We start from the raw sequence: 22,815 nt of genomic DNA on the forward strand, positions 1-22,815 counted from the left end.
ACTGTACTAACTTAAATAGGAAATTCTTAATATTTGCTAGTAAATTGTTTACATGATAATCACAATGTGAGGAACTATTTGTCCACATTTCACTCACACATGGATGTATATTTATTCGTATGTGAATAAAAATTATTATAGAATTGAAAGAATGAAATTGCTAAGAGCTAACAACTACGGGAACACTCTGGAAGGGATTCTCTCGATTTATATTTTCATTAATGGTATATAAAGCTTTTGTTTTAAGCACCTCACCAAGACAGAATATTACCATGTTTTACTTGTCTCAGTCTGATGAAGAGAAAAGTGTGCTTCTTGTTTTAATTTCTATTTTCCTGCTCACTGGTGAGATAGGACATCTTTTTACATATCTATTGACCATTTTTACTTTATTTTTTCCTCTAATTTCTCTGTTTATATCTTTGCTCATTTTTCTTTTGGAGTTATAAAATGTTTTATGTACTCTGGATATTGATATTTTGTCAGCTCTATTGGGAACAGATATGTTTCCTAGGCTTAACACTGGCTTTTTAAACTGTGTTGTCTTTTCTTCCCTTAGAAGTTTTAATTAATTTTTTTTTGTAATTTAATTTTTTATATAGACAAATATTTCAAAATCACATGTTTCAGAGCATCTCTCCATGGTCTTTTGCTAGCCAGGGCTGAAGATGAAAAGTCTGATTTTTCCTTCTGATATGGGCAATTTTTATTCCTTTTCTCTGGAAGCTTTTTGGATTTCCATCATAAAGCCTCAAAGTAAAAACATATCCTTCTATTCCTTCTAAATGTTCTAAAATTTTATCAAGATATCTGTGAATATTTTTTTCATGTTTATCAGCATTTGATAAACCTCTGAACCAAACATGTGTGTCCTCACTTTGGGGAATTTTATTTTGCCACATCTATTCTGTCTGTTCTACCTGTAATTTAATTAGATGGATTTGAGAACTTTCTCAACTAATGTCTATGTTTGTTAAACTTTTCTCCATTCATACATACAACCTCCTCGATATTTTGCATTGCTTTCTGGAATTACTCCTCAGCTCAATTTTCCAGTTTAGTAAAGTAATTTGAGCTGTAGCTATGTCCAATCTATTGCTATAGAGTTTTTATTTCAAAATTCTTATACTTACTTTCCAGTATTTCCATTTTTAAAATTCTCAATAAGTCCTCTTTAGGTTCCTCAAATTTATACTTGTTTTTATTACTTATATTTGCTTTTATATCTTCTGCTTTTTCCAGTGTGAATTCTTGTTTTACTAAGATTGGTGCCTCTCTTTCATAATGTGGATATCCTTCAAATGTAGAGTGATTTTTAGTTTTTTGTTTAACCTTGTGTTTGAAAATGCCTATCATGGATGTTGGTGATACTATTAGTCTCAATGTTGAGTATTTAGTAAAACAGTAAGTTCTGCTGGTTAAGTAATTGGGTCATGAAGCTAGACGGATCTGAGCTTGAACTCAGCTTTACAAGTTAGTAGCTATAACCACGGGAAAGTTCTGTAACCCCTTCATGCCCTAGTTTTTTCATTTATAATATAGAGCTAATCATCATATCTGTCTGTTGGAGCTAAGGATTTAATAAAAGGATACACATAAAATTGCTTAGCACAGTCCCTAAAGTGTGGTGAGCTCAATGAATATTGCTGGTTGATGATGATAATGAGGACAGTGATGATAGTGAGAGCGGTGGTTGTGGAGGAGGACAAAGGGGAGGAGCTTCAGGAGCTGGTGTAGCAGCAGCTTCTCCTCAGGACCAGGAGCCAGGAACCCTACACAGACATCCTCAGTGACCACATTTACGGCTTTGCCTAGAAGTAAATGTCATTGGTGCACAGAGCTCTTGCTTCCCCCACACAAGTCAGGAAGAGTAGAGAGGTGGCTGGCCCAGGTGCCGAGAGTGCACTTCCTGGTTGGAGGGTTGCAGCCTCCTTCACTCCCAGTTCTGTAGCATTTTGCACCAAGTGTGTTTTAGTCTATGGTAATCTCTGGATTTACTTCCCTCATTTTATTTATTTTTTCCTGTTTTTAAGATAGCCCTCAAAATCTGTCATCTGTCTCTGCCACTCTCTTTTATTCTCTGATATTCTTCTAGAGCTTATTTTCTGCTATTTCATGGATCTGGAGCAGAAAGGAAAATTGACAGGTGTTGGATCTGCAGTCTCAATCCAATCTCCTGATAACTTTATGGGCAGATTTAACTCCTAGTATTATATAACTAAGAAATTCTTAAATCTATAAAGTATTTACAAAGGGAGTAGATGTTATTGAGAGGTAAATAAAATTTGGGATACAGTATAAGTTAATTACTCATTAAGCTGTTTATCTTTTCAAATTCTCTTAATGCCATTCAGTTGATTTGTTGATATTCACTAAAGAAACCTCACTCTGCCAAAGTACATCTTGGCTAAAATAAGAACACAACGTGGTGCCTTTAGCAGTGTTAAAGACAGAGCCCAATATACTTTCAACTTCTAACACATACATTCACATTTGGTGGTAATTTTTTAAAAATATATATATTTTAGATACAGTCATTCTTTCCTGTCCCAGTTAGAACCTTCAGCCTATGACTCAGCAGGAAAAATCAAGATTGTTCTCTTTATATGTCTTTCTTCTAGTAATCTAAGACTTTTATATAGTAGGTAAATATAATAGGCAAAGTGTATATACTATAGAGTAAGGATTGGCACTTTTTTTTTCCTATAAGGAGTCAGATAATACTCTAGGCATTGTTGGCCATATACATTTTCTGTTATATATTCTTCTTTGTTTTGTTTTATTAGTAGTCTTTAAATAAACCTTTAACATCATTCTTAGCTGTAAGGTCATACAAAAACAGTTTTAGGCAGGATAATAGAGAAGACCCTCAACTCTGGTTCTTTTTGCACTTTTCTAGTGACCTTTTTATGCTGGGGATCTAGAATTCCTATATGTTAATGGATTAATTTCAATAAAAGGATCTTTGGATGTGGTGAAGGCCAGGATAATGGCTCCATAAAACTTCGTTCATACATGAATGGTAGCCATGACGATGCTTCTGTACATCTGTCATTGGAAATCAAAAGCATTTTTATAATGAATACAGCTCATTTTATGTTTTTCAGATGTATTAAGATGAACTGTCATTATAAAACTGGTAGTTTCACCTGTCAGCAGTCTGTAAATGCTGATTATCTTTGCCCAGTTTATAGTTTATTTCTAACTATAGTTTTCAAAAAGAACATTCAGATTTTCTTTATAGTTTTGTGGTTCCATCCTGATCTTCAGAGTTGCATTTTGGAAATAATTCCTTTAAAAAAAACAGAGATTTTCAGTCTTTGCTCCAGGTGTGTTAGTAAGTAGATAATGTCTACCCACTGTAGTATATAGGGAGTTTTATATAGAAGAGATATGTCAATTACCTTTAAGATACTTGCCTATTAAATAAAGGGGGAACATGGAAGTCATCATAAAATTTGTTTTCATGGACAAGATCCTTTCTAGCAGATTTAAGGGAGACAGTACATTCCATTAAAATGGACAGATTCTTATAGTATATATTTTATTTACGTTTTCCATTTTTTGGAATTTTCACAACTATTTCTGTGATAAGGAAAAGTGCCCTGAATTGTATATATAGGCAAATAAATGTGGAACCTTTCCCTAGGAGGATCAACAGTTATTAATAATTTGTTAATTGTCCTCTGAGGAGCTCCCCAGAACATGAGGAAATAAAAATACCAGTGTTTTTGTTTGTTTGTTTGTTTGTTTGTTTGTTTGTTTTGTAAGAAAAGGCTAAGACAAGCCACCAGGTGCTACAGGTGCCCCTGGGACTTTAACCACTTTTTATCAAGCACCCACAGAAAATATTGATTCAGTCAGTGTTCCTTGAAACAGGAAAGAAACCTTCTCTGAGCTAGAAAAGCAACCCATAGTGTCCCTGGAAAAAGAAGTCTCTATCCAGGAGAAAGTGAGAAGTATTTCTAACACCCTGAATGTGAAAAAGTAACTTCTATCCTCTCTTTTTGGGGAAGGAAGCTTAGAGATATAAATTTAAGAACATTTAATTGGACTTAATTAAGTGGCAAAAGCAGAAGCCAAGGTATCATACTATATCTGGACTAATAAGCAGCAAATATTCTGTGATTTAGAAGCGTGAACCTCTAATATAATAAATTTATAGTGAATTTTGATCAGGAAAGATGGCTTTCCTAATTTAGTGAATATAAAGACTTACATATAAAATTCCCTGACCAACAGATCTGTTTTTAAAGCAGAAAGAATCACTGAATGAAAAAAAAAAAGAGAGTAAGTTAGAGAAGAATACAAGTGGTTGATGACTCTTAGAAAGCTTCAGGAAATTATGTGTTTACAAACCATAAAAGAACAAAATTCATCAGGCAAAATGGGGAAGTAAGACAATTTTGAGTTTGAATCATTTATTGGCAGAGGGCTTAAAAATAAGATAGTATTAGGTACACATTAAAGTATCAAGTAGATATAAAAATACTGACAGATTTATTTTTATATTTTTCTAATTTCAACATCATTCTAGTCAAAAAGCAAGTTTTATAAGCTTGAGTGCAAAAGGGGAAAAAAATTAGATGAGATGCTGAATGCCCATCGTTGATGCCTTTGGTTTAAGAATGCTTCTGCTTGTTTCTGGAAGGTGCAGTTCAGGTAAATTCTGGTAATTATTCATTAACTATTATTGATGAAGCAATTTCTGAATGTAATACACTGTGTTAATATTAATATCAAGGGGTTTTTTTTGATGGCAGGTTAGAATCATTCTTAGCTTATATTCAGAGCAGGTATCCAGTGAACTCCAAATTAACTACTGATGAATTGCAAAAACAGAATGGTTTCAGTACATGACTTGCTTCTTTAAGATAGGCTTTTCATTAATAAAACTAATAGCAGAGTTGCCTAAAGTAATTTATTCTTGGGGCCTTATAAATGGATTTGATTTGTCCTTCAGTTTTTGTTTTTGTTTTTGTTTTTTGCAATTTAAAAAAAATCCCTATAAAGAAATAGTTTTAAGCTAATCATTGTTAGAAAACAGTTGAACTATCAACTTGGAAGTTGGCAGGCTAAATTACAAGATAAATCTATATGGCTTTTTCCATGGCTTTTTGCCTGTTGGATATTTATTTCAAGGTGTTTTTTGTTGTTTTGTTGTTGTTTTGTTTTGTTTTATATTTACTCCTTCATCCAGGATGAAATTGGAGTTGCCTCTATAAACTGTCAAGATGAATGATGAAAGCTTAAATGCCCTTTGAGATTTCAGGATTAAAAGAGTCTATGTCAATTATTTTCAGGGCCCCTCTTTTTCTCTTTTCTTTAAAAAAAGATATTTGGATTTATTTCTGTTAATACTATTGAACCATTATTAAAAAATATTTAATCCCCTCTCTCTGTGTGTAGATCACTCACACACACACACACACACACACACACACACACACTCATCCTTTATCTAAATAATTATGAAGCTCTGGACTTAAAACTACCTGTCGCTAAGAGAAAATCCATACTCAACTCTGGAATCCTTTTTTTGGTGGTTGTCATTTCCTTTTTCAATTTCTGAGCCAAAGCTGGCAAAGGCTTTGCAACTCAAAGGATTTATTTTGCAGACTGGTCCTTTGGTTAGGAACTTTTGAATCAGTTCATGGTCAATGGATAAATGACAAAAATATAAACCATAATTAAAAAAAAACTACTATTAACAGATAATACAAATAACTGAAGAGGCTGTTTTCCACAATGAATAAATTGGGTCAGTTTCTTACAATTTGGGGAAATAAACACTTTATTTCAGAATCTGTTGTGCCATTTTGATGTTCCCTGCCTCTAGAGAATGGTTTAGAGTTTACATTAGATGATCACAGAAAATATTTCTGTAATCACTGTTTGAAATTTGAATTGGTGCTACACACATGCATTTTAATGCCATACCAGGTCTCTGTACCTAGAAGGAATAACAAGTATTTAGGGAAAGTTGTTAAATAGGAGAGCAGGATACATTGGGATTTATGTAGAAATTCTCCTACCACAGGTAATCTTTCTGGATATAAACCTATAGGGGAAAAATATACAGAGAATATGGTCTAAGTTAAAATAAATGCATTTGTAGCAAAATGCAGGGAAATACTGTAGGGGATAGTTTTAGTAATTATTATTTTCACATATAGCAATTTTACTGTGCAGTACCATTGTGATATTTGACATAGTATCTTAGCATCTATGGATCTTCTTGATTGAATTAAAAAGACACTTTCTTACATGCATTTATTTACTCCCATCTTCTAAATTTGCTTCATGATAAAAGTTGGTTTTATTAAATGATTAACATCTTACAATGATGCTCATTACCATCGTAATTACCAGCACAGTTCCTAATCAGTTAATATCAGTCACTTATTCAGAAGATGAAAAGTCAAGAACAAAGCTCTTCTACAGATTAAAGAAAGCAGCATTTCAGAATTCTACTCAACTCTAGTAAAACCATATCAACAATAGAAAAATGAAGAGAATAATATGCAAAACTACCTTATAGTAGAGTTTTGGTTTGTTTGTGGTGTTGGCTACCTATTATTTTTCTCATTACATTTAGCAATTTTACTTTGTTATTTACAGAGGACAAACTAGATATTGCTCAAAATATTTGGCTCCTAATCAGGGAACAAGTTTTTTGTTAAAATCAGGACAAGCAGATGTTTGAAACCAATGTTGATGCTTTAACCTCCCTTTCAGGAAAATAAATATACTTGACAAAGAAAGGATATACAAAAATAACATTGAATTATTCAGGTCTGGGATGGCATTGTTTACTGAGAAGCCTCTCATTGCCTAAATAGAATCCCTTCCTTGTGAGACTTTGTGTAGTGTACTCAGTAAGAAACCATGGGATTCTATAGGTTGAATAAGATTCACTACTAGGCATAGCCAAAATATGGAGTTAGCCTGTGTGACTTGGTCCATAATTTTGTGCATAGAAGGTATATAATTTTTAAATTCAAATAAGCTTTTATAAATTTTGTCAGTCTTGAAATAATTTATAATTTAAAATATAAATTATATTTTCCACTATCATGATAAAGCAATTAAAAGAAAACTAATTCTTATTCCTATATGGTACACATCGGGCCTCTTATTCTGGTTTCATTGTGAATAGCTGGCTACCATTCCAAGATGAGAATTCTTGAAAACTGGCAGGTTTCCAATGTGTTTGTTAAACAAGCAGGATACTATGCTGAGAATAGGGGTAGACTTGCTGTCACATTGTCCATTGGTGAGAAGTTCTGTTTTTCTTCCAGCTGGTGTAACTATCTCTCACTGGACATCTTTCTTTTTAACTTCTGGCATTGTAAACAATGCTGGAATGAATATTTGATTACTAAAATGTATACATCCTTCTGATTGTTTTTTAGTACAATGCTCTAATGCAGGTTATCAATATATGTTACATGAATGATTGGATGGATGAATAGAATAGAGGACAGCTAATGAATTTGTATACTTACCTTAAATTCAGCCATCTCACAAAATTGTTTTAGGTCTAGTAGTTTCTTTTGGTTGGGAGGTGAATTATATAAATCATGTCACCTAAGAGTTTTCTTTTCTAAATCTTTTTTTTTTAAAGATTTTATTTATTTATTTATTTTGAGAGAGAGAATGAGAGACAGAGAGCATGAGAGGGAGGAGGGTCAGAGGGAGAAGCAGACTCCCTGCCGAGCAGGGAGCCCAATGCGGGACTCGATCCCGGGACTCCAGGATCATGACCTGAGCCGAAGGCAGTCGCTTAACCAACTGAGCCACCCAGGCGCCCTCTTTTCTAAATCTTTAGAAGTTCTCATCCCCTGTCTTATTTGCTATACCTCCATTATGCTAGATAATAATAAGCAGAAACTTGGCAAATTTTCTGTTTTAACTACAATTATTTTAGTGTTTGTAGCCTATGATACTTACTGTGATTTTTGTTAAACAGCCTACTGTATTTAAGAGGTCTTCTATCCCTAGTTTACGTAGGGTTTTTGTACTGAGGACTAGTTGCTAGATTTTTCAAATTCCTTTTCATTGTCTGTTGATGCATCATAAGTTTTTTCTCTTTGATTTGTTGGTTAATAGATAAGACTAATATATTGCCTTACATGGAACCACTCAAGCATTCTTGTAATAAATTCTGTTAAGTCTTGAAAAAAAAAAAAAAAGAATGACCCCAAGAAGAGAGAGCTTTCCTTGTTTAGTTTTGTTTTACAGTTTTTTTATATTTTGGAAATAAGGCTAGAGGAAATGCCTCATTGTTAATGATTTAGCAATTTTTTTTTTGAGTAAGGCAAAATGTGCCTAACTCAATATGATTTTTATAAAAAGCAGATTTATAAAGTAATGTGAATTAAGATAGTATACTAAATGGGTACTTTGGTTTTTAAAAAGATGAGAGGGTTGAAGTGACTTAGATAAATTCTATAGCCTGACTTAGATTATGGAAAATAGGTCAGAAAAGGGTAGGAGAGTGTATTTAACGCTGTGGACAAGCTCATATTACTTTCAAGCTGTGTAATATTTCAGCTGAATAGAGAAATTATTTTGAATTAAAATTAACTGTTTCTCAAATTTCACCTAAACCTGTAGTATTTCCTGCATGAAACTTTTAAAATGGAGATTATATTATTTTTTACTGGGGCGTGTGTGGTCTTTGTATACATGAATATATTTAAGAAAAACAATTTAAGTGATTCACAAAAAAGTAAAAAAATGCAAATCTTACGTATATAATGTGTAAAATTATGATATTATATTAATATACATAGTTTAAATATATTCATAGTACTGAATAGATATTAAAGACTTTGCATGGTTGTATAAAACTGGAATTTTTCTTTTGTTGTGAAAAATTGAACAAAGCGATCATCTCTGACTCCAAAATATAGCTATAATTACATTTGTAAAACAAACCAAGATGAAATAATGAATATGCTCTAAATGTTCTCTCTCTTCTTTTTTTCCCTTTCTTTTTATTTGTAGTATTTTTAAATGTTAATGAGGTATCCTATTATGATCAATGGACCAAGAGATACTGAGTTTCATGAATTACTGTTTATGTCATTTTAACTAAGTTTTTTTCACCCTTGTAATTCTATTATGCTGTTTGGTTAGTTAAAAAGTGCTAATTCTAAGAATATTAAGTTATGCCTTGAAAATTTCAAATGACCTGTTGAACAATTAAATTCAACATGAGAAGTCATGTTTGACCTTTGATTCGCATCCTTTTTTATTTCTGCTAGGAGATAACAGAATCATTGAATTCTTCTAGGCTATATTTTAATTTGAATCTCAGGTATATGTAACAACAAAGCCTCCTCAGGCCATTCAGAATGTGATTTGATTACTCTGTGGTGTACTCAGACCTTCATCTTACTGAAATTCACACAGTGTCACATTTCCTGATTACTGTGATCTTCTGACATTATAGAAATAGATTTTCAGTTTTTTCTCTATTAGCATGAATATTAATGAGTTGCTTTTCTACTATTTATAATTTAAAAATTTCAACTTTGCATTTTAAGAGTATGGAATTTCTCTTTATTTCACATGTGTAAGTTGTATGTCTTCTTAAATCATAAAAGGATAACATTTGGGGGGGAGACAACATTTTCTTTCTGAAACATAGATGAAAATCAAAAAGTTGTGCATGACACAGCGGTCTAAGGAAATGTAAGAAAACTGTTAAGATAACCCAGTATTCAATTTGTCAGTCATCCTTAAAGGAAAAACAAAAATTAAAGTGAGTGGATTCCAAAAGGATATTAAAAATTACGACCCTCCTAGAGTTCTCAGAGAGATTAAAACAAAAAGAAAAAGAAACAAAAAAATCCCACAAAAAACATCTACTTAGACACTGAGGCAGAATCAGTTCCTTTTTGCACCTTTGATTTTGCAAGAAAAAAGAAAGACTTAAAAGAATAGTAGTCACAAAGTAAAATAATAGAATGTGTCTTCAAAGAGGTCGATGAGGCATTAGAAGATAGTCTAGGTCTTCATCAGAACATAGAGGTGATGCAGTCATCCTTGGGAACAGTGCCAAACAAGGACCCAAGATTATACACAGATCTCTAAGCAAGGGATGACTCATATTATTTTTAAAACATTTTTTCTATCTAAGTGGGGTTCTTCCCACCATGGCCCGAAGCCATTGCTGAATCTGATGGGTCTCATTGCCTTTCCGATAATGATCAATCTCAAAGAAAAGAACATGATTTCTTCTTCTCCTAGCATTGGTATTGCTCCCTGCGTATCTCCTTGTATGATCCTTCCTGTATAATCTGTACACCGTAGTAATAGTTATGACAAAGGGATGGGGCTCTCTGATGGAGTAATGTGGATCCCCAGGTCTGTGGAAAGTTAGGGCCACATAATTGTATTCCCACATGAATCCATGGAGTCCTGAAAGGTCAGTTTTAAAACATAGGGCAGGGGTACCTGGGTGGCTCAGTCAGTTGAGCATCTGACTCTTGATCTCAGCTCAGGTCTTGATCTCAGTGTGGTGAGTTTGAGCCTCATGATGGGCTCCACACCCAGCATGGAGCCTACTTAAAACAGACAAACAAACAAAACAAAAGGCAAAGCCAATAATTGCAGATGTTACATAGATAGGATTTATCTTGTCAGAAAATTTAAAAAAATAGGCTTAGGCTTAAAGATACTTTTGGAACAAAATATGAACTAAGACTCAAAAGCAGAAGTGAACAAGGTGTGGCTAGAGGTCCTAGAATAGAGCTTCTGGTTGAGTAGAGTGTTGTTTGTAGGGAACAGTAGAATCATGACTAAGTTGTTGAAGACATTTGGTTCCAGGTTGCCTTTGCTTTGCAGGCCATAGAGGGTTGTAGAAAGGAGTGTGTGTGTGTGTGTGTGTGTGTGCGCGCGCATGCATGTAATTATATTTAAATCAGTGATTTTCACACTGTAGCTTGCTTTAGGTTAGTGGTTCTCAAACTTTTTGGTCTCATGGTCCCTTTAAATTCTTAATTATTGAGAAACCCATAGAACTTTTGTTTATATGGCTATATTTATTCATATTTATTGTATTATAAATTAAAGCTGAGAAAAATGTTAAATAAAAAATATAGAAGCATATCTTCCATTAGCTGTCAGAGTGATGACATCATCATATCATGTAGTTTTGGGAAAATTCTATCATATACTCCTTAAAGAATGAGAGTGTGAATAAGGCAAACGATGCTTTAATATTGTCAGGAAAAGAATGTTGAACTTTGGATCTCCTGAAATCATCTTGGGTACACAATGGGGTCCCTGGACCACATTTTAGGAACTACTATTTAGAGGATCATGAAATTAATTCAGTGCCTTATGATTAGTATTTGTGGATTGGAGTTAAATAAAATGAAACAATGAAAAGGAATGGAGAAAAGGAATGCCCTGTAGATCTGAAGGATACAATTTTTTATGAACTTTATTTGTATGTGATCATGTGTGTATTTTTTCTTAATGTGTTTTTTTTCTTATTAGGAGTTTTAGTTTTAAAAATTTGAAAATTACCTTTTAAAGTTACATTTATGATTGACTTATTCAGTATAAGGACGAAGGTTAGATTTTAGGTGGAAAAAAACAGAGGTGGAGAGAATAGTTACACAGGCATGACATGGAGGGACTGATTTAGAAAATGCCATAAACGTGAACAGCCAGCTCGTTCAAAAAAGAAAGGAGTCTTGGATGGATGTGAGGAGAATAAAAGCCTGAGTGCCTAGAGTGAAGCAAAAGCTGCACTATCAGACAATAAGATGGTCAGCAATTTTAGGTCAACTTTTCTTAAATATAGCTGTGTCTCATATTCTGACAAATATGTTATTCTTTGCAGTTCCTTTAGCACAAATCCTGACCTCTTTTCTTCATATCCTGCTGCGTAAGCTTGAAAAGCACAATCCCCAGGTACTGGTCTCTTTTTGCCTTTCAAACCTAAAGATCTGTCAGGCATATATCTTATAGATGTGAGTGAATCATGGTCAAAATGAGAATAATATGGAATAGAAGTTCATTTCCTTTCCCTTGTCTGGCATTTTGTACAAAAAGTCCTTATTATTCACCACAACTTTTATTGAAATAGTCAAAATGTGTTCACATCATGAGAAAAAAAAATGGCAATTTGAATAATCGAGTGATCTTCACTTAGGGAGTTTTGCATGACTCTCCCTCACTGCTTTCTGTTTCGATAGCCTGGGTCACTCAGAGTGGAGGGCACTTTTCAGGCTGTTCTGTAATCTGCAAATCATCTCATGAATGATAGTATCTCTCTACATCGGAAGGATTGTCTCATGAGCGCAAGGACCTCTTATTATTTCTGTACTCTCACATTGCATGCTGTGAGAGTATACAGGGCTCAGTTAATATATATTAATTGATTTGTTTAATATGAATAACCAGAGAGCCCCAATAAATGTTTTTTTTCTTTGAAACCCACTAATAATGCCTGAGGTAAGTGACCAAAAATATGAAAGTAACACTATAAAAATTCTGTGATAAATAAAGATTTCATTAAACTAAAATGTTCTACCTGTTCAGAAGTGAATAAAGATAATTGTTTCTTATGATGCCCCTAGGATATTTGGAGAACTTCAAAAGTCTTATAAATCACCGAAGATAGTACCATTGTTTATAATCATAGCTTAAGTGCAAATTTCTTCTATACTTAAATTATTTTGCTGCATTAGCAGAGCTTAAAGAAATGTTGAATGAGGTGATATGATAGCTCTGCTCTACTTTGGGTTAGAGTATTAAATTCTGCCTGTTCCTAGTACTGTCTTTAACAGGAACTCTGGGAAGTGTTCAGAGTCAGACAGGCAAAATGATACAGGGACTATAAAATCTTGATACATTTTTAGTGATTGAAGAAACAAGAAATGTTGAACTTAAAAAAGATATTCCTAAAGCAGATGATAGCTGTCTTCAAGTGTGAGAAGGACTGGGTTCTTAGTGGGTGTTTTTGGCTGGGATTAAATTCAGTTATCTTTAGGACAAATGGGAATTATTATATAGAGACTGCAATTAGAAAATCATCAGCCCTTGGAAGACTGGCTTCCCTTTTAAGAATTGTGCAGGATAGTTCATGTGTATCTCTGTACCTCCTTGGACAATTGCTCTTGCCAGTATTTGCCACTGTTTTTGAGGGAGCCAGTCTGATGAGTTTACCTAATAATTATTACAGAGTGCCACATCCCTGGTTACTTTTAGGGTTGCCAGCCAGCTTCTAGATGAAATGTATTTGGCTCAGGTCCCTACTCCTTGTTTATTCTCGAGTCAGGTCTGTGCTAAAGATCCCCAAAATGGGGGGGGGGTCACAGTTAGTTTTATTCTAATTGAAAGGGGGAGATAAGGCATGAAAGGCACCATGAACAAAGCACCTAAACTCCGGACTGTCGTGTGTAAGAGGATGTATATCCAAAGGACAGGGACACCATGTGCGGTTGCACAGCTTGTACCCTGCAGAAGGGCATCTAGCTATACTGGCCGATGGGGGTTGATTTCTAGCTGGTACTCAGCTCATCAAGTCTTGCCTTGAAGGCTCTGTGTTTCTATGTGGAGGTGGCTCATTTTCCAATTCCCACAAAGGCGGAGTTTAGATGGGTGGTTGCTATGGCATAAAGGTAGATCAGACTCACAATAAAGCATATTTCAGGCCAACAGAAAGCACTAGTATTGACATGTTTATGTAAATTAATCACTTCTTTCTTTCTTTGGCAACATAGATCTTTTGAGGAAATTTTTTTTAAGCATCGACCTTTCCAAATGGAGCACATAAAAATATATGTAAATTTTAATTCCAATTTAGGTTATTGACAAAGTCCATGTTAAGAGTTCCCAATAACAAGCTGTTTCAAAAAATTATAAGTAACATGTTATCAGAAACTCTGTTCCTTACAATTAAATAGGGATATTATGAGTCTCCAGTACATCTTCTCTCTTGCTGAAATCCCCAGTAAAGGAAGTGAGGAATATTAACATTTTCTTTGGGAAAATAAAATGCATATAATTTCAATCAGTGGGTCTGTTCTAGCAAATTGGCCAGGTGACATGGGCTCTAACATTAAAAGTTAAATAAGAGAGAAATAATTCTTACATAAATTAGTAAGTCTGTATTATCTTGAGAAGGAATTTTTTTTAAAGATTTTATTTATTTATTTATTCATGAGAGACAGAGAGAGAGAGAGAGAGAGGCAGAGGGAGAAGCAGGCTCCCAAGGAGCAGAGAGCCCGATGCGGGACTCGATCCCAGGACCCCGGGATCATGACCTGAGCCGAAGGCAGATGCTTAACCATCTGAGCCACCCAGGCGCCCGAGAAGGAATTTTTAAGAAAAAAAAAAATTTAAACATCAACCATATAATGTTTGTAGGTCATTATGAGGATTTCAGGCCCATTCTCAAAAGTGTGTGTGTGTGTGTGTGTGTGTGTAAACTGGGGGAAAGTTTGGATCAGAAAGGTGCAACTGTCAGAGAATTTGAAGATACGTAAGAATACAAAGAGGAAAATGGAGTATTTTTCAAGAAAAATTTATTTACTCCCTAAAATACTTATTTAAAAAAAATCTGAATCATTGCGTTTCATTCACTTGATGATAACAGGCATTATGGCTATGTTATTCACTTACTAATCCCACAAACATTTATTAGCTATCTACTATGCGTTAATATTGGAGGCAGATACTGAGATATAAAATAGTCGGTGCTGTTTTTCAGTTTTCTTTTGAGTGATATTTTTTTTTTTCAAATACAATATAAAATTGAGATTTGTAGGTATACCCTGTTTTCTCAACCTAAGTCTTGGTTAGGACAGCAATTTTATAACCAATTTTTTTTTTGGATAATAAAAAATTCCCAAAAAAGTTTATGATTTTTAAGTAATTTACCCTATATTGGGGGAAATACCATTAATAGTTATAAAAGCAAAGCTCAGAAGAAACAATTTTTGGAAACAAATAATTTGGTTAAATTCTTTTTGGACTCATGGAATGGTGTAGGTCTTTAAATGTTTAGATTTTCTGAGGTCTTCTTACTGTTCACTTTCACGTAAATTAATTCTTTATCATTGTTTTCATTAATGTGATTTGTTATACCATGAAACCCCAATGTCTGTAGGAATCGAATCAGTTGATGCGTGGAATGCCAGATGACTTGATTTTAGTAATGTCTTGATAATATTAAGTATAAGGCTGTGAACTTTCAGTACTAAGCTTTGATCCAGATATGATAATTAAATGGATAAAGATTTGTCTTAGTAGTCCTAAAGTTAGATGTATGTACAGATTAAAAAAACAATTTTTTACATTCTGAGTGTTTTCTGACACTCATGAAACAACTTATTCAAAGGTAAATAGTTTGGCAGGTTCTAAATGGTACTGTATTTTCTGCTCAAAATGGTTTATTGTTAGTATGGTCTTTTCTGAAAGATATTAAAGCCTGCTAAGAACCACTGATTAACTACTATCATAAAATAATAGCTGGGTAAATTCATTAAGAGAGTTTATAATTATTTAAAGTCAGCCTCTTCTGGGGCCCCTGGGTGGCTCAGTTGGTTGAGTATCTGATTCTTGATTTTGGCTTAGGTCATGATCTCAGGGTTGTGAGATCAAGCCCCATGTGGGCTCTGCACTGGGCGTGGACCCTGCTTAAGATTCTCTCTCCCAGGGGCGCCTGGGTGGCTCAGTCGTTAAGCGTCTGCCTTCAGCTCAGGTCATGATCCCAGGGTCCTGGGATCGAGCCCCACATCGGGCTGAAGCCTGCTTCTCCCTCTCCCACTCCCCCTGCTTGTGTTCCTGCTCTCACTATCTCTCTCTGTCAAATAAATAAATAAAAATCTTTAGGAAAAAAAAAAAAAAAGATTCTCTCTCCCGGGCGCCTGGGTGGCTCAGTTGGTTGGGCGACTGCCTTCGGCTCAGGTCATGATCCTGGAGTCCCAGGATCGAGTCCCATGTCAGGCTCCCTGCTCGGCAGGGAGTCTGCTTCTCTCTCTGACCCTCCCCCCTCTCATGCTCTCTCTCTCTATCTCATTCTCTCTCTCAAATAAAAATAAATAAAATCTTAAAAAAAAAAAGATTCTCTCTCCCCCTCTCCCTGGCTCCCTCAGCCCCTGCTCATGATCTATTTCTCTAAAAAAAAATTAAAAAAGTAAATAAAAATAAAAAAATAAAGTCAACCTCTTCTAATGGGGAGTTGCAGAAGCAAAAAAAGGTAGTAATATTTTTTCTCTTTTAGGTCTCATATCTTTGGGGGTAGAAAATCAGTAAGTTATAATATTAATTAATGATATGTGCTCTGCAGAAAATTGGAACTGTATATATGAGTGACTGGGTGGGGACTTGCAGTGGGTGGTCTAGCGAGATTTCCATGCGACTGTGATAATTGAAAGGCAAATAAGAGTCAGCCATGTGCAGTTCAGGAAGAAGAGCATTTCACCAGAGGGAAACATCAAGTACAGAGAGGCTAAGGTGGGAAAGGGCTTGGAGTGTTCCTGGGAACTGGACTGAACTGGAGCAGGAAGTGAGAGGAGAGAGTAAGGAAATAAAAGCAGAATAGAAGTAGAAATATAGACCAGGGTAAGGTATTTGCATATTAGTCCGACTGGTGTCAATTCTTTGACAAGTTCTTAAGCAAAAGAGTGATATGATACAACATGGGACAAATACACAATCAGTAGAGTTGGCAAAATGGAAGTTATTGGAATGTTTTGAAAGAAGAATTAGTGAAGTAACTAAATAAAATCCAACTGGAGCAGATTGGGAGGAGGATTAGAAAAAGAAAGGGACAGCACCTATAGAAAATTTTCTGTGGAGAGCAAAGAAATGGGCAGCGCTAAGGGAACGTGGGTTCACAGTAGTTTCTTCTTTTTAATGAGAAAATAAATTCTATTTCTGAATGTTGATGTGAATGATCTAGTAAAAAGGGAGAATTTGTGATTCAAATGAATGGTTTTATCATCTCAGAGAAAATCTTTGAGTCCGAGAAAGGAGATGGGATCAAGATCCCTACCAGAGAGGTTAGCCTTGACTTCTTATGGATGAAAAACAAATTTATCCACATTGGCAAGAGGGAATGCAGGGAGTTTGGGGTACAAATGGGGCCTGCCTGATACAGTTGGTGGGCAGAAGATAGGACACTTCCATTTTCTCAGTGATAAATGGTTCAAATTGAGTGAGTAGACTGGGTATAGGACATTTGAGAAGAGTGGAAAAGATGAGTAAAAAAATTTCGGTATCAGCACAGAGCATATCAGTGAAAAAATGAATCATTGCAGGCATTATATAAAACTTTGAAATGTGGATGACACTCTGTTGATTGTATCACATACTGGAATGAAAGGAAGATGCAGAGACCTTTGTGCAGGAGTCAAAGAGAACGGTAGGGCCAGACTTGAAAAATTTTGCTGTCATTCTTTCCATAACTTTTTGTTCACTTATTCAGAAGACTTTATTAGTAGTATTAGTATTATTTTAATTTTAAATCTCTAACCTAATACCTCTTTTTAGAACTACTCAGTTTCCTAGGTTAGGAAGTTGTCCCCCAGGGAGTTCCTTAATTATTTCATTGAGAGGTGTAATCATTACTCATGAACTCTATGCATTGCTCTTATCACCATGCTAAGTTTAGCCTTTGATATTTTCATCCCATAATTTTAGCCTACTGTGAGATAGATGAGCAGAAAAGCCAACTGCAATAATATAGGCTCATCAAATTTCTAGAGTTAGAAAATACCTTAGAAACGATGCAAGTTTGCTCCTTTTGCCAAAGAGGAGACAAGCTCTGAGAGTGAAATGACTTACCAATGTCAGCCCCTTTAATGGCAATACTGGAAGGAGAATGAGGATTCTCCATTCCAGCCCTTTGCATTTTCTTATCATTGAGGACTTAGTTTAGGGTAAATAATTTCTTTGTTTGAGATCATTAACAGCCCTATAAATGAACATTTCCTTTCTGCAGTTTGGGCTCTTCATGATTAGTGAACCTTTTCTAGTTTTCCAGAACATCATCAGCAACCATGCTCCTGTAAAAATGGCTGACACCATATTTTTAAATAAGAAATGTTATATTGGGAATTTGCCTGGACAGAGTGCAGGATGGATTTAAGTAGCTAAAAAGTAGCTAAAAGTCAGATGAAAAGATAGATTTTACTAGATTTTCTTGAAGGAAAATGTTAGGAAAAACACATAAAGATTGGAAATAATTTTGAATGTGTCTGTGTTAAATAAATATAATTGTCAAATATCAGGAGTCTGTATAAATCTATATTGTCTTTTAAGTTCAAGTGTATGTGCCTTATCTCCATTATCTGAGATCTAAGTTATGTTATCTGGATTAGCATTAATGAAAGGCCAGAATCTAATGTGGGATTAAAATGGAGGAGAAATTTTAAAAATATATTGAAATAAACTGATTTATTTATTTAAAACATTTTTTATTATTTAAAATAATAAATTGGAGGATGGCATCTTAACAGTTTTTTGTTAGTTGTTGACAGTTTGATTTGTTTTAATGCTAAGCATCATGAAAGATGATTTTGCCAAAACAAAACATATAGTTTGAATATATCCAACAGAGCGATAATTAATACAGTTCTATGACTTAAGAAGAAGTGTTATCCTATTAAATCAAAATGTCATATTATTCACTTTTTAAACAACAGAAAGAAGTTTGATATATTAATGTGCATAACGGTTATAGTACAATTTCCAAAGAAATCAAACTAGATTTCTCCTATCCATTAATTTCCATTACCACCCATTCATTTCTACCCACTGGCAGTCAGTCTACTCATGCAGATTTGCCTCACATTTTCTATTAACTGATGTTTAGCAAATTCCACTCTCAATCTTATCAAATGATAGGCACTAAATTTTTGGCAGTCACATTAAAATAGAGTTTCTAATTGGGAAGAAGTAACATAATAGGTAGTACAGAATGCCTTTCTAATGTAATGCCCATTAAGGGGTCTGCTTTTGGGAGAGAGTTGAAGATTGTGCACTTTTCCAGAGAAGATGTAACCTTTTCCTCATCATGCCTAATAAATGCCCGGGGGAAACAAAATAATAAGGCCCTCCATTATTGTCAAGGGGAAACTAAAGGAACAGGCTAGACCTACAGGCTGCAGGAGCGCTATTAATTGTAGATGTTATTTTGTTTTGTTTTGTTTGGTTTTGGTTTTGTTTTTTTTAAATCTCTTTTGGGATTGGGGGAAAAGCTGAGTTGGCACCATCTGGAAGATTTAACTGGCTTGTAGGCAGCTCTGTTAAGAATTTCCAGCCCCTGACATTTCGTTAACAGCAAAGGATCATACATACGTATATGTTACTCTCTTCCATATGAATAAGATGCATTCGCATTTTATGGATTAATGAATGTGAAGCACAGTGTTAATTTTTAAAAAATACTGGATTACTGGATAGGAAGTCCAGAATAACTGGACTAGCTAAAGAAAAAAAAAATAAATTAAAAAAAAAAACACATTAGGGGAGTTTTCTTTTATTACTACTATTGAGGGAAAAAAAACATACAAAAACTGATGATGCTATAATATGTCTCCTGTATTGTGAAAGTCTCCGATTTTTAGTAGAAGGTGTAACTTTGAATACTTGAAAGACAGAATTCTATGGGAGAGAATACAACATGATATGGAAAAGTAGTGGTAGGCCTTTCACTGATCTTATATGAAAAGTTCCATGTAAATACATAAAACTAAAAGTTTGTGTGTGTAAAAAGCCTAAAGCTAGCATGAATACTGTGGTCCATTTTAATTAGAAAATTTCATTCTTAAGAAAATGTTAAGGTTTTCCTTATAAAAAAACCTTTTATTTGTTTCCTTTGGCTACTTTAGTGCATTCACCCATGTGTAAAATTTATTAAGCTCTACTAATTTCTTGTCAGCATTGAAACTATGGGTTTTATCTAGCGTAATATCTGCATGGCATCAAAAAATCTATAAAAGATTTTACAAGTTCTATAAAATCATGGAGAAAGCAAAACTTAAATTATTCAAGCAAAAATAAATGTAATCTGGGCCATTAGATAATCATGGTAAGTCACTTTTGAAATATTTAAGTTTTAATAATGTAAGACAATGAAAAACATCAGTTTGAGATTTATCATTATAAAAAAAGTAACTGAATGGTTATTATGCAGAATGCTTTCAAAGAATATTCTCTGCCAAGTTTGAAAGCAGAGACCTGTGTAAATGATCAGTAAACATGATAATCTCTATTTTTATGACAATGCATTACTTCTCAAAGTATTTACATAGCTAATATTTCCATTCATGTAGTCCCAAGAACTGTACTTTTTTATTATGTTAATCACCATACATTACATCGTTAGTTTTTGAGGTAGTGTTCCAAGATTCATTGTTTGTGTATAACACCCAGTGCTCCACTCAGTACATGCCCTCTTTAATGCCCATCACCAGGCTAACCCATCCTCCAACTTCCCTCCTCTCTAGAAGCCTCAGTTTGTTTCTCAGAGTCCATAGTCTCTCATGGTTCGTCTCCCCCTCCGATTTCCCCCCCTTCATTCTTCCCCTCCTGCTATCTTCTTCTTCTTCTTCTTTTTTTTTTTTTAACATATAATGTATTATTTGTTTCAGAGGTACAGGTCTGTGATTCAACAGTCTCAAACAATTCACAGCACTCACCATAGCACATACTCTCCCCAATGTCTATCACCCAGGCACCCCATCCCTCCCACCCCACCCCCCACTCCAACAACACTCAGTTTGTTTCCTGAGATTAAGAATTCCTCATATCAGTGAGGTCATATGGTACATGTCTTTCTCTGATTGACTTATTTTGCTCAGCATAACACCCTCCAGTTCCATCCACGTCGCCAAGAACTGTACTCTTTCAGTGAAGTAAAAACGTTTGTGTTTAAGAGCTTGAAATCACCTTAAGATAAAAATTACTTCAGGTAATTATATTTTGCATTTGTATGTAAATATACATAAATATACATTTGCATACACATATGCCCATATACAGTGCACACAGTCACATATACCCATATACGTATGTATGTGTATGTGTATATGTAGTAAGTTGTGGTGCTATATTAAGATGTTTCACAGTTTTTTAAGAGAATAGGATGGCTGTGAAAGTCATACAGTTCTCTCCTTTAAATGACTTTATAATGGATTCTTAGTTGTTTAATGAGAAGTCCATTTAATGTGTATTCAGCTCTTAAAAGTAAAATTTAAAACTGGAAATTATGTATTTATTATTTCTTTCTTTAAATGCATTTACCTGGGCTCAACAAAAACTCCAGAATATGTTGCACATTTTCCATCTTTAACTTTCATAAGTTAAAAAGAATATTGAGCTTTCATAGAAGCATCAATAGGAACTGTTAAGAGTGACTTAATGGAAGTTGGAATCTGACCAGATTTAATACCTGAATATATAACAATATTTTTATATGAGAATGTACCTTAAGGCAAAAAAATCCACATGAAATAAAGCATTTATTAATATCTGCCACATGATAATCTCTAAAGAAAATTGGATGTAAATGAAAAGTTGTCGGTCAAAATCATGTAAAATGCAGGATACCTAACTGGGTTTAAAAAAAAATGGTGACTTCTTTCATAAAATGCAAAATCCTTTTGGAGACAGTGACTGATCTATTTCTAGACTATTTCATACATTTGGATATTTGTAATTCAGGTTTTTTTATAAAAAAAGAAAAGACATATTCGAGGGTAAGGGTAAGGTTGTATCCTTTAACTGAAAACCATACTAATTTTTGTGTTCTCTGTCTTCAAGGAGAGAAGGGACAGAATGCATATTCTCTATGCTATAGTAGACTAACAAAAAGCACTGGGGACTATATTATTGATTTAGTGGTTATCTGAAACGTATGAACTCATCTTAAAGGTGGTCACATCTTTCCCATTGTTTAAAATAAAATACTGCTTGATTCGTATTCTAAACATGGGACTTGGGATGGCAGAAAATTTGAGATGATTAGTAACATAGAAGTTTTTCCTTTGCATGGTCTGAACATTCTACTGACTGGACTTTTTCAAATGTATCAATAATTCAGATGACAAGGATTTTGTAATGATTCTTGACTAAATACCATGACAGGATCTTAATACTTTCATTCCCCATTCTTCTGCATAGTAGGCAAAAAGTTAAATGCTGATTAGGATATTACTCTATTTTTCATCAAGAGAAAGGCAATGACACATATTGGTCCAGTATTATTTGAGCTCAAATTAAATTGGAATGATGCCTGGTGCAGGGATACCATAATTCATTAAATAGATATGTATTGTTGACTATTGGCAAGGTATTGTGTATGGGGAACAGAAAGAGGCCCTTGCTTACAGAGCTATTCAATAAATAGAAGAAAATGATTTATTCAAACACTGACTTTGCTTGGAAAGACATAGTTCTTCATTACGAAACTAGAGGTGTGTGCTTAAAGGTATGGCCCCATCAGTTGGTCTTTCTGCTACTTTATATATTTGGCGGAAAAACTCATCATGTCCTACCTTCTTAAACATGAATGTGAATTCCAGTGTGTCTCCCATTTTGGCACCCTGGCAGCATCCCTGTTAATAATGATCACTGAAGAATTTCCTGTGTCACATGTTTGTAAGCACGTAGTTCAAACTTCTATACTTGTAAATTCATCAATTAAGGAAAATTATAAATAAAGCTGTTGGAGGAAAAATAGTAAGGGGGAAGTACTTTGTAATAAAGGTGTATTAGAGGGATTACGTTGTATTTTTCTTTTATTTTTTCTACTACAGTAGGATATTTTTAGGAGATGAC

The 22,815-nt window shown here is 34.3% G+C and overlaps 1 protein-coding gene across 17 annotated transcripts in view; it reads left to right on the forward strand.

The window, feature by feature from the left end:
- NRXN1 (neurexin 1) overlaps nucleotides 1-22,815 on the forward strand; it is a 1,136,941-nt gene that overhangs the window by 36,786 nt on the left and 1,077,340 nt on the right. Inside the window, exon 3 of one of the 17 annotated variants that reach the window (XM_045885018.2) lies at nucleotides 11,923-11,934. The exons of the other annotated variants lie outside the window; for them this stretch is intronic. Within the exon in view, the coding sequence (XP_045740974.1) occupies nucleotides 11,923-11,934 (12 nt within the window). The remainder of the gene's footprint in view (nucleotides 1-11,922; nucleotides 11,935-22,815) is intronic. 17 annotated transcript variants of the gene reach the window in all.

The sequence above is a fragment of the Mirounga angustirostris genome, unplaced genomic scaffold (assembly GCF_029215605.1).
Source record: "Mirounga angustirostris isolate CCGP_5_RB_7025 unplaced genomic scaffold, mMirAng1.0.hap1 SCAF_10, whole genome shotgun sequence".
NCBI lineage: Eukaryota > Metazoa > Chordata > Mammalia > Carnivora > Phocidae > Mirounga > Mirounga angustirostris.